Source organism: Dama dama, chromosome 5 (genome assembly GCF_033118175.1).
Source record: "Dama dama isolate Ldn47 chromosome 5, ASM3311817v1, whole genome shotgun sequence".
NCBI classification, from domain to species: Eukaryota; Metazoa; Chordata; class Mammalia; order Artiodactyla; family Cervidae; genus Dama; species Dama dama.
In genome coordinates this window covers 2264544-2277135 of record NC_083685.1, presented here as the reverse complement: position 1 = coordinate 2277135, position 12592 = coordinate 2264544, and the positions used below count along the sequence as shown (strand labels likewise).

At 50.9% G+C, this 12592-nt stretch overlaps 1 gene segment (V, D, J or C); it reads left to right on the top strand.

The window, feature by feature from the left end:
- Nucleotides 1–5466: 5466 nt before the first annotated feature.
- Nucleotides 5467–6030, top strand: LOC133057915 (immunoglobulin lambda variable 1-40-like). The segment is given in 2 exon segments: nt 5467–5541; nt 5651–6030. Coding segments are annotated over 2 exon segments (435 nt in total).
- The last annotated feature ends 6562 nt before the right edge of the window (nt 6031–12592 follow it).

The window sequence follows — 12592 nt, the reverse complement described above, 5'->3', positions numbered from 1 at the left end:
GCCTGGAGGGTCCCTGACCTTCCAGAACATCCAGGACGAAGACAAGGCTGACTACATCTGTGGGGCAGCCCATGGCAGTGGGAGCAGCCTCGTGTAACCCACAGTGACACGGGCAGAGAAGTGAGACCAAAACCCCAGTGATGGCCCCTCCCCACTGCCCTCCCTTTCCCGGATCCACAGTTCCGTGGGCAACTACAGACGGACCTTGAGAGTGTCCACCTTTCCGAGTACATTCATAACTCAGCACCTATCACTGAGGGTCGTCTCTCTTTGCACAACCTTCCGGGTCTTATTTCACAGAAAATATTCCCTGGGTTGTAAAGTATAATCCAATCTAGACATCATTTCAATGAAATAAGTCATGCCATGAGATTCAAAGCTCTAAAATAGGATCCCTATATGCTTTGCTTTTTCAATGAGTACAGCATTCGGTTAGCTCAGCACTGGGGAAGTGAAAACACAAATCAACCCCCGTGACACTAGTCGGAATCAGTTTCTTGAACGCACATGAGATTTGGAACATGAAACGTGTGTATGTACTAAAGAGTGTCCTGTGGAAGTGTTGATGTTAGGAAGTGTTCTAATGTCATTCAGTGATGGGGTAGGATGAGAGCTAAGAGGAATATGAGACTGAAGGAGGGAAATCATACTGATAAGGGCTGATGTTGGATGAAGGGCAGGGTGCTCATGAGTCTGTTCTCCATAGACGTTTGTAATTTCAACAATGTGCACAAGGAAAAATGTGTAGAAAGGAGAATCTCCATCCCTTTGTGCTGCCCTGTGTGTCTGCCCTGTGTGAACAGACCATTCGTGGCCAACTCACATCCTTCCACCATGATCTCAACTTCAAGCACTGCGTGAGGGCCGGGGCATCCCAGGAACCCAAGGAGGGGCCCGTGGCCAGCAGGGGCCACAGTGCAGAGTCCCAGACAGGGGGCTGGGCCAGACGACAGGGAAACCACCCAGGGCTCCAGGACACTGGGCAAACTGTCCCACCTGATGGGAACCCTCGTCCCAGTGAAGCCCGTCTCCAGGAGCTCCTGGTCCTGCCCCCTCACCTCGAGGTTCAGATTCGGGTCCCTCTTCCTGGTCCATGTGGGGTCCTGGTGGAGTCTGGGTCAGGGAGGGGTTGCTGGAAGGTGAGGAGTCAGAAGGTGTCTCCAAGGAGGAGGTGGCTCCTGGGAGAGTCTGTGCGGAGGACAAGAGCCAACTGCGGGCAGAGGCCTCACAGGGTGACCTGTGCGGAGTGAAGTGTGTGTGAAAAGCGTGTACTGGCTTACTACAAAGGCTGCTGTTGTTGCTGCTTTGATGTGGCTTTTACTGGTAGTAGTGTGAAGTTTATTTTTTAAATCTCCTCATAGAAAACAAACTTGTATGTGGAAAACGCTAACACTTGATAAGAGTATCAGTTACTGAAACTGACACTGGCATTTCTTTGTTAACTTTTTCTTTAGAGTATTTGGATAAATATTTATTGAGAGTGGTTTATATTGTTCCCTGTTATGTGTTCTATTTTCAGGTTAATATACAAAACTTAAACCGCTTTCTTAAGGAACTAGGAACTTTAATATCTTTTTCAATGTTTGATTAAAAAACCATACAAAGCAGAACGGTAGGAACCATGTAATTACTGGTTTGTTGGATATTTCTGGTTGGTTAAATACTTCTCATAAATAAGTATATATTATGTCTTTTGTGGAGTAATTCAATGATAAAATTTCCTGAAAGACTTAATGTCTTTACTTATTTTCTCTACTAGGCTAAGGTTGTAACTTCCTAGGGAAGTATGATTTTATCCCCCCTTTTCTGGTGATTTAAAAAAAACACACCTCATTTCTACATGTCACCAGCACGGGGTAACATGTAACCACATTTAACCAGGAACCCCAGGGTGTGGGACTGCCGTGGGGTCCCTGCAAACCTGCTGAGGGAGCACCTTTCACCCAGGAACTGGGCTAGGGTATAGAAGTTTTGTAGATTTAAATCCTTCAAATTAACACCTAATAAAACATAGCTCAACTTTGAGGATTTAACTCTGATGTCTTGAGGAGGGAACCCGTGGGAGTGAGTGATCAAGCTCACAGGTCATTTACTGAGAATTCTTGTGTGTCTGGATGATAGGGGACCATTTGCACAAATGAAGCAAATATGCATACAGGATACCTTAAGGAAGTGATGGATTCTACATTCAAAAGCTCAGGCACAGCCCAGCATTCTGCTAAACTGCAATATTGGGCAAGAGAAAGCTCAGGAAGAAAGTTTTGTTCCTAAAACAGACAAATTGTGTCATCTTTCAGGCAAAGTCCTGGTAATAAATATGACATAATCAAGAAAACTCCAACTGTCACTCATGACTAGAGAAAGTTTTACCCAGTTTGCAGGTAAATGGTAAAGCAGCCAGACTAATAGATATTCACAAGTCAATCTAATCTCCATGAAAATTCTGAAAGCGTGGCTTGACTTTTGAAATGTTTGCAGAATTTCCATGTTTGAAATATGACCTTGTGCTTATTGCTGAAGAACTCCGTCTAAACCATAGCGCAAAACACTTCCTCATGTCCTTCAAGCCAGCTCAGTGTCCCCTTGCTGTGGACAGCTGCCCTGACGCACCCCTGGATCAGTTAACCTTTCTAGCCAGTACTTGGGGGAGAGTGGTCTCGAACCTTCAGGGGTTGCGCATACGCAGTTTTGCACCTTCCATGGACAAGACCTGCTTTTGGAAATGACGACACTCTACAGTCAGGCTCAGGACAAAAGAATCCCTGTATTGGGAACCAGATCATGGGCGTGTGAAAGGAGACAGGGACTAGATGAACAAAGAATCTGTTTAGGCCACAGGACTTTGATCCACACTGAAGTTGTGCCCTGTGGCCTGCAGGGGGCGCTGTGGGACTGCCCTGGGGTCCCTGCACAGCTGCTCAGGGCGCACCCCTCACTCCAGGAGCTCGGCTGGGGGCGGGGCCTGAGCTCCTAGAGGGACACAGCAGTATGTCCACTCCGGGTGCAGAGGGCCCCGAGCAGGAACCTTTGTGGTCTCAGCGTGTGCTTCCTCCCAAGGACTCCCAAGGAGGAAGGCTGTGAGCTGAGCTCTAGCACCGAGGCTCAAGGAGGGGCTGGGTGGTCCCTGGGTGGGCCACCATTTGCCTGGCAGCCCCTCCTCTCAGAGTCTGGGGCAGAACAGGAGGCCTGGGGCAGCCCAGCCCTCTGTGGGGACCAGGGTCCTGTGGGCACCGTGGCCTGGACTCCTCTCCTGCTCGAGCTCCTCTCTCTGCACAGGTAGGGATGGCCCCGCGCACCAGGGCTCGGTCCCCGACCTGCACCAGCCCCCGGGGCGCAGACTCCGGGAACCTTTCCCGCAGCTCCTGCCCCGTCTCCCCGTGTCTGTGTCTGCAGGCTCCGTCTCCCAGCCTGGGCTGACTCAGCCCGCCTCCCTCTCCGCGTCTCTGGGAGCATCAGCCAGACTCTCCTGCACCCTGAGCAGTGGCTACAGTGGTGGCGCCTATGCTCTATACTGGTACGAGCAGAGGTCAGGGGGCCTCCTCAGTAACTCCTGAGGTTCTGTTCAGACTCCAGTAAGTATCAAGGCTCCGGGGTCCCCAGCCGCTTCTCTGGATCCACGGCTGCCTCAGCCAACGCCGGGCTCCTGTTCACCTCCGGGCTGCAGCCAAGCACCAGGCTGACCATTTACTGTTCAGCCTATCACAGGAGCACAGATACTAACAAGGTGCTCCAGACACACAAGGAAGTGAGACTAAAACGTCCCCCGCGCCCTCCCCGTGGGGCCATCCCTGCTGCTCCGTCTGGACCACGTGTAACTCTGATTAACCTCCTTTGGTCACTTCTGAGCCTCCCAAGAACAACAGATCTGACCTGTCATGGTCTGTCCCTCCTCTCAGATCTGAGACTGACCGATGGTTCAATACCTCAGCCCTCTCTGTTTACAGACAGAAATCTCTGCTCAGAGATAAAAATTTCCCAGTGGAACTGTAATAAGTGGCAGAAAGAGGCTGGAAACAGCCCTGTCTGACTCAGACACCAAAAAAAAAAAAAAAAAGAATGCAAATATCTTTGTAAAAATTATATATCATCTGTTAAGAAATAAAGTTTCATAGGATACATGCTGTGTCATTGAATTAAAATGTCCTCAATAAAAGGAGAGAACGTCCAAAAATAATTATGGAAACCCACTCCAGTATTCTTGCCTAGGAAATCCCATAGACAGAAGAGCCTGGTGGGCTACAGTGTATCGGGTCCCAGAGAATTGGAGACGACTTAGCGACTAAACAAGAAGAAGAATGTTACCCTTGTCAATGCAAAATTAAAATAGAACATATGATTTCCTTGAAAAACTTCATGCAGCTATTTTAAGTGCTGACCTTAGATTTTCGGTAATCCATTTACATGTTCTGATTAATTTCATATCTCAAAGTCACACATCTGCAGTGTAACACGCACACGCCGTGCAGGGCAAAGTACAGCCAGCTGGTCGTTCCCAATGGGACAGTCCCTGAACTGTACCTTCTCAAGCCCACTATTTGGGAGGGTTGATCCTACCAGCCATCACATATCAGACTCCCTGGGAACAGAAGTTGCTCAGAGCCCTTCAGAGTCTCATTAAACACTGTCAGGCCCATCACCAGCCCTGCTCCCTGCAGCCTGTGCCCTGTGACTGCGGGAGAGACGCCCAGGAGGGGTCCCCTCAGAAGACAGGACTTGAATACGGGGCCAAGTTTGTGGAAAGTTTAGGAATTCAGGGTCACACCCCAGGCCTCTCCCCACACCCTCCTCCCCTCCTCCTCAGGGCTGAGGGCACACACAGAGGAAGGAGGGCTCTGGCCACCAGGGAGGGGCCCCAAAGAGAAGGGACCCCTGTCCTGCACAGACAGGGACGGGCCTCCAAGGGGACAGAACAGCCCTGATCTGATCCTGATCTGAGAGGAATTTGTGTCCCAGACGCCCCCTCACCCCAACCCCGGAGCAGCCAAGAGACAAGTGGAGACTCTCGTCATGAAGGGTCTGCAGAGAGCCCACAGTTGGCCCTGAGGTCACAAGGGGCCCGGAAGGGGCGCCTGGCCTGAACCAAAGGCGGGGACAGAGCACAGAGCAGGGGCAGGCGCTGTCCCTGGCGGACCCTGGTCACCAGGTCAGAGGATGTGTGTCTGCGCCTGGACTCCGGGGGCGCGCAGGGGCTGCTCCTAACAGTCAGGGGTGAGAGCTGGGCCCAGCCCTGACTGCCCGGGGGCCTCTGCTCAGGGCGCCCAGCTGTGACCTCCCACCCATGGGCGGCCCACAGTCTGCCCCTACCCACGCCCTGGCTTCCCTCAGACACAGGGACCTGACCCGGAGCCCAGGGAGGGGTCAGAGAGTTGGGAGGGGGGGTCTTTGCATGAAAGGACCCTCCCCCTCTCAGAGTATGAAGAGGGGAAGGAGCGGTGTGGGGATGCTCTGCTCAGCTGTGGGGCCACAGAAGGCAGGACTCCCTGACCATGTCCACCACGGCCTGGTGCCCTCTGCTCCTCACCCTGGTCGCTCTCTGCACAGGTGACTGGATGGGGGGACAGGGGAAGGGCCCTGGGAAGATACACGGGCCCTGCTCCCTGCTCTCGTGTCTGGACCCCAGAGTCACCATCTCTGTCTCTCTCCCTTCCAGGATCCTGGGCGCAGGCTGTGCTGACTCAGCCGCCCTCCGTGTCCGGGTCCCCAGGTCAGACAGTCACCATCTCCTGCACTGGGAGCAGCAACAGCATTGGGCGTGGTTACGGTAGTTGGTACCAACTGATCCCAGGATCGGGCCCCAGAACCCTCATCTATGTTGAAACCAATCGAGCCTCAGGGGTCCCCGAGCGATTCTCTGGCTCCAGGTCTGGGAACACAGCCACCCTAACCATCAGTTCGCTGCAGGCTGAGGACGAGGTGGATTATTACTGGGCAGCTTTCGACACTAGCAGCAATGATGGCACAGTGGTCCAGGCCAGGGGGGAAATGAGAGAAAAACCTGCTCTGCTCCAGACATGGGCCTCTCAGGGCTGAAGCGTCTTCTGCCAATGCAGACACTTCTGTTGTTTCTTTGATTTAAAACTGGGGTCTGAGCCCCACACCTGGAACTGGGTCCTGGAAATCTGTTCAGATCATCTTAATTCTGCCCCGACACCAAGGCTTTTCTCTGGCAACCACATAGTGTTTGATTATCTAAAATTGAGCGCAAAGTCCTGAATGCCCGAGGCCCTGGGGTCAGAGTCCATGATGGTTCAGGTCAGAATCAGAGAAACAGAGTGGAGCTGGGTCTGATTCAGGAGGCATCATTGTCCAGTACGTGTCCTGGTCCCAACAGCTCTCCTCATTGCTGCTAGTAGTGGACCCTTGGGGATCCCAGCTCCGTTTCCTGGTCTCAAGGCTAGCGTTGGGGCTCCTTGGCATCACGGGGCTGAGCAGAGGCCCAGGCTGCTGCTCCTGCCTTTCCTGTGACCGCCTCTCAGGCTCACCCAGAGCTCCAGGCCTGTGAGAACTAGACCAGGACTCCTTTCCCTCTGGGGAGATGGGGTCGCCCAGCGTCTCCTGCTCAGGCTCTGGCTGGACCTGCTGCTGCTACTGTTGCCCTACCCTGGGTCCAGGTCATCGGGGGGTCTGCCTGTGCATGGAGGCTCCTCCTCTCCCCTCTGTCCTCAAATTCCCTCCAGCAGCCTGTTCCCAGGAGAGGGTCTCAAAGGAAAGAGATAATCTGTCTCCCCATCACTGGGGACATGCGGTGTGTCTGTTCTGTTCTCAGGGTCCAAGATGGGGGATCTGTCTGAGGGTATTTCAGACCTGGGTAGCCCCCACTCTACCCCTCACCCCTCTCTTCTGCCCAGGGAGCAGGTGTTGTTCTCTGCTTTCTCTGTCCTCTCAAGGCGTCCGGGGAAATGTCAGGGTGGCCTCAGTCAGGGTTAGTGACTCTGTCCATGGACAGTGAGCCACACTCACCCGCACTGGGAACAGCAACACTGTAGACACCGAGGGGGCAGCTTGGCTGCAGCAGCAACTGGGCGGGGTCCACAGACTCCTGATCACAGGAGTCACAACCAGCCCGCAGGGTCTCAGGGGGGCTCTAGGGCGATCAGCTCCAAGGACAAAGCTGACTGTTCTTGCTCAGGTGGGAGGGCAGTCCGGCTGCAAACCTGGGGCTACAGGCCGGGGGAAGACAGCCCCGAGCCCTGGACTCCAGGCCTCACCCCCACGTGAGGTCACGGAATACCGCATGTCACCACGTGTGTGTCCTGCTGCTGCCTGTCAGTGTCCTTTCACACACACGTGCAGGGTCTGCACAGCAGGCAGGCCTGGACCGTGGGGTCACAGTTAACAGAGACGCAGATTGTGGAATATGCCGGTTTCCATGGAGACAAGAGTCCCAGTGTGAGAGCCTCTCTGTGCCCAGGGAGGACCTAGAAATGCCCCTCAGCCCACTCTCCTGGGGGTGCCATCTGCAAGCCTGCTGTCCAGTGGACAGTCTGCTGGGGCTGGGACATCCCAGGGCATGGAGGAGGGGCCCGTGGCCTGCAGGGAAGGAGTTTAGTGATTTTCCAAATATGAAGAGATGCAAGCATTGGGATCATGAAATCAGTTCCTGAAAATACCTGACTCCCTAAAGACCTGTTCCACTGGTTTCCTGGAGCACAGAATGCCTCACTCTCCACCCTGAACTGCTTTCATGCAGTGGCGAAGGGCAGCAGGTGCAGCTGCGTCGGCAGTTGGCAAATGCCCTAGTTGTTGTTTTCAGTAATTATCAAATATGTGTTTGTAGAAAGTGCCAGCTTGTAGTTGACAATAATATTGTCTGTTTTCCTCCTCTTATTTAAAATTTAATTAATTTATTTGTGTGTTAATGACTGGGCTGGGTCTTCATTGCTCTCCAGCTTTCTCTGGTGGCAGGGAGCTGTAGCTACTCTTCTTTCGGTATGCCGCCTTTCACTGAGGTGGCTTCTCTCGATGCAGAGCGCAGGCTCCAGGTGAGCGACCTTCAGTAGCTGGGGCTCTGGGGCTTAGTCATTCCGTGAAATGCGGACTCTTCCCGGACCAGGTACTGAACCCATGTCTCCACCATTGGCAAGTAGAACCTTAAACACTGGACACAAGGGAAGTCCTCTACATTTCCCTTTTATGTTTTATGTATGAGTTGTATGTATGACACTTTAACTACTTCCTCAAAGAACCACAAATTTTTCATGTTTTTCAATGTTAAAAAAATATGTAGACAAAAAAATCAATGGGAAGCAAGTAATTGCTGAAGTATGTTACATATGGTAAATAAGAATACATTGTGTCTTTTTGTGGAATAATTTCATGATAAAGTGTTATTTTTTTCCTAAGCGTTTCAGCCTGTTTTTAAATCTTTTCTCTACTAGAGCCAGTGCTATACTTGTTCAGAAAGTATGAATGACATCCCCCTTTTCTGCAAGCTTTCTCTCACATGTTACCAGTAGGGGGAGCGCTGGAGTGCCCTGGGGTCCCTGCGCAGCTGCTCAGGGAACACCCCTCACTCTAGGAGCTGGCCTAGGGGCCTTTGCTCCTGAGGGAACTCAGCGGTGCGTCCTCTCTGGCTGCAGAGACCCCTGAGCAGGGACCTATGTGGTCTCAGCAGGGGCTTCCTCCCAGGGGCTCCCTAGTCTGGGCTGTGAGCTGAGCTCCACCACCAGGGCTCCAGGAGGGGCTGGGCGGGCCCTGGGTGGAGCCCTATTTGCTTGGCAGCCCCTCCTCCGGCAGAGGCTGGGGGAGAAGAGGAGGCTCCCTCTTCCAGCCTGGGCTGACTCAGCCCGCCTCCCTCTCTGCGTCTCCAGGAGCATCAGCCAGACTCTCCTGCACCCTGAGCAGTGGCTACAATATTGGTGATTTCTCCTTATCTTGGTTCCAGCAGAAGCCAGGAAGCCCTCCATGGTACCTCCTGAGGGTCAAGTCAGACTCTGATAAGACCCAAGGTTCTGGAGTCCCCAGCAGATTCTCTGGATCCAAAGACGCCTCAGCAAACACAGGGCTCCTGCTCGCCTCTGGGTTGCAGCCCGAGGCCGAGGCCGACTCTGCCTGTGCTGTGGGGCATGGCGGCACTAATGCTTACACGGCGCTTCAGACCAGGGAGGACGTGAGAGGAAAACCTCCTCTCAGGCCTGCTCGTGGCTTGGAGGAAGTCTAGTTCAGGGGGTGACTTCAATTGTCAGATGTTAGACAAGGAATTTAATTTCCTCCAACCGGCAGATTTGATAATATTCTATCTTTTGCTTCAATTCAGCTTTTAGATTGCTAAAATACTGTTATTCAATGCAGTTTTCTTGGACAAACACAGCTTGTTAAGATAAAAACCTTTCAGTGGAGACCATGGTTGAGCCCAGAAGAGGTGGTTTCTGGCCAGGCCCAAATCAGGGTCAAGGGGTCAATAAGACAGGCTTCTGTGAGTGTTTCACTTGGGATTTTGTGATATAAAAGTCAACATGCAGAAGTGAATTGTATTCTGTAGTTCAGTAATGAATCATCATGAGAAACGCTGGGCTGGATGAAGCAGAAGCCAGAATCAAGATTGCCGGGAGAAACATCAATGACGTCAGATATCAGATGACACCACTCTTATGTCAGAAAGTGAAGAAGAACTAAAGAGCCTCTTGGTGAAAGTGAAAGAGGAGAGTGAAAAAGTTGGCTTAAAGCTCAACATTCAGAAAACTAAGATCATGGCATCCAGCCCCATCACTTCATGGCAAATGGGTGGAGAAAGAGTGGAAACAGTGGCAAACTTTATATTTGGGGGCTCCAAATTCACTTCAGGTGGTGACTGCAGCCCTGAAATTAAAAGACATTTACTCCTTGGAAGAAAAGGTATGATCAACCTAGACAGCATATTAAAAAGCAGAGACATTGCTTTGCCAACAAAGGTCCACCTAGTCAAGGCTATGGTTTTTCCAGTAGTCATGTATGGATATGAGAGTTGAACTATAAAGAAAGCTGAGCGTTGATGAATTGATGGTTTTGAACTGTGGTGTTGGAGAAGACCCTTGAGAGTTCCTTGGACAGCAAGGAGGTCCATCCCGAAGGAGATCAGTCCTGAATATTCATTGGAAGGAATGATGTTGAAGCTGAAACTCCAATACTTTGGCCACCTTAGGTGAATAGCAGACTCATTTGAAAAGAGCCTGATACTGTGAAAGACGGAAGGCAGGAGGAGAAAGGGCCGACAGAGGATGAGATGGTTGGATGGCATCACCGACTCAATGGGCATGAGTTTGAGTATGCTCTGCTAGTGGGTGATGGACAGGAAGGCCTGGTGTGCTGCAGTCCATGGGGTTGCAGAGAGTCAGACACGACTAAACTGAACTGAATGAATCTCCAGTTTCTAAAAATAAAACACTAATGTGTATGATGCAATCAATATAAAGCACTCTAAGACAAATCTGAGGAAGACCAGAAGTCTGTGCGCTGAAAATGACAAGCATGCAGGAGAAACCACAGACACAGTGAGCAGATACCCCAGCCTTTAGTTCCAAACACTGAGAGTCACTAAGATACAGTCACTGAGCAGAGCACAACGGTGGAATGCAGCTTGCTGCTCTTCAGTCACAAAGTCGTGTCTGACTCTGTGTGACCCCATGCACTGTACACGCCGGGCCTTCTGTCCCTCACCATCTCCTGGTGTTTGCCCAACTTTAAGTCCATTGAGTCGGTGGTGCCATCCAACCATCTCATCCTCTGTCATCCCCATCTCCTCCTGTCCTCAGTCTTTCCCAGCATCAAGGTCTTTTCCAGTGAGTCGGCTGTTCGCATAGGTGGCCAAAGTATTGCAGCCTCAGCTTTAGCATTGTCCTTTCAGGAGTAATTAAGGTTGATTTCCTTAAAGATTGACGGCTCTGTTCTCCTTGCTGTCCAAGGGACTGTCAAGAGTCTTCTCCAACACCACAGTATCGTTGTAAAGCAGCTATACTCCAATAATCAAAAGATAACAATCATTCCCAAATGGATCACAATTCTCCCTGCAAACACGGTCTTCACCTGCCATGAAGCACAAGGGAGGAAGTTCTAGCAAAGAAATAGAAACTATGAGAAAAGACATAGAGGAAAAAACTGCCCTGGAACCATCCTCCTCTAGTCCCGGATAAGCTGATATGTCTGAGAAGGGGAGGTGCAGCAAGAGGTTCCTGAACTCCAGGAGCACGGGAGTGCTGAGAGTCCCCTGCAGTGGGCACCTGGGGTCACCTCTCCACCAAGAGTGCCTTTGTGACCCGCAACCTGTTGGTGAGAATTATGACTCGGGTGCTCTAACAGAAAAGGGTGTCAGCGTGATTTCAGGGATCCTGAAATTCAAGGTGGCATTTCCAAGGCTTAAAATGGAACCTACACCTGTAAACTCTGAATAGAGAAAACAAGGACCACCCCCCACCAAACCCCCCACCAATCACACACACATTCATAGATTTTCTCCACAGCTGCTTTTGCTAGTCCCCGAAAGTGAAAATGCCCTGAAACATAGAGGGTGCTGACAGCCTGGTCTAGTGGGGTTAGGTGGAGTCATGCGCGCACCGGGTGGGGGAATGTTTTTCCCAGACCTTCACTTCCATGTAAGTTTGGCAAATCAATAATAGAAGTTAAAAAATATGTGAAAATATTTTGAAATGAAGAATATGAGAATTAATTATGCTGAAAATCAATGAGAATGAATACAAAAATCTTCAAGTTCACAATTATTAAAAGTACTATAGAATTTTAAAATTATATAAACGAAACCCAGTACAGATGGTGCTCGCAGCCATGAAATTAAAAGACGCTTACTCCTTGGAAGGAAATTTATGACCAACCTAGATAGCATATTAAAAAACAAAGACATTACTTTGCTAACAAAGGTCCATCTACTCAAGGCTATGGTTGTTCCAGTGGTCATGTATGGATGTGAGAGTTGGACTGTGAAGAAAGCTGAGCACAGACGAACTGATGGTTCTTAACTGTGGTATTGGAGAAGACTCCTGAGAGTCCCTTGGACTGCAAGGAGATCCAACCAGTCCATCCTAAAGGAGATCAGTCCTGGGTGTTCATTGGAAGGACTGATGCTGAAGCTGAAACTCCAATCCGTTGGCCACCTGATGCGAAGAGCTGACTCACTGAAAGAGACCCTGGTGCTTGGAAGGATTAAGGCAGGAGGAGAAGGGGACGACAGAGGATGAGATGGCTGGATGGCATCACCAACTGGATGGACATGAGTTTGGGTAAACTCCAGGAGATGGTTAATGGACAGGGAGGCCTGGAGTGCTGTGATTCACGGGGTTGCAAAGAGTCGGACACGACTGAGGGACTGAACTGAACTTTTCAAGTAGTTCAAAGTGTGTGTTACACATGTACAGAACAGAATTTTGGACTCTGTGGGAGAAGGCGAGGGTGGGATGTTTTGGGAGAACAGCATCGAAACATGTATATTATCAAGTGTGAAACAGATCACCAGCCCAGGTTGGATGCATGAGACAAGTGCTCAGGGCTGGTGCACTGGGAAGACCCAGAGGGATGGGGTGGGGAGGGAGGATGGAGGGCGAATCAGGATGGGGAATGCATGTAAATCCATGGCTGATTCATGTCAATGTATTTCAAAAACCAC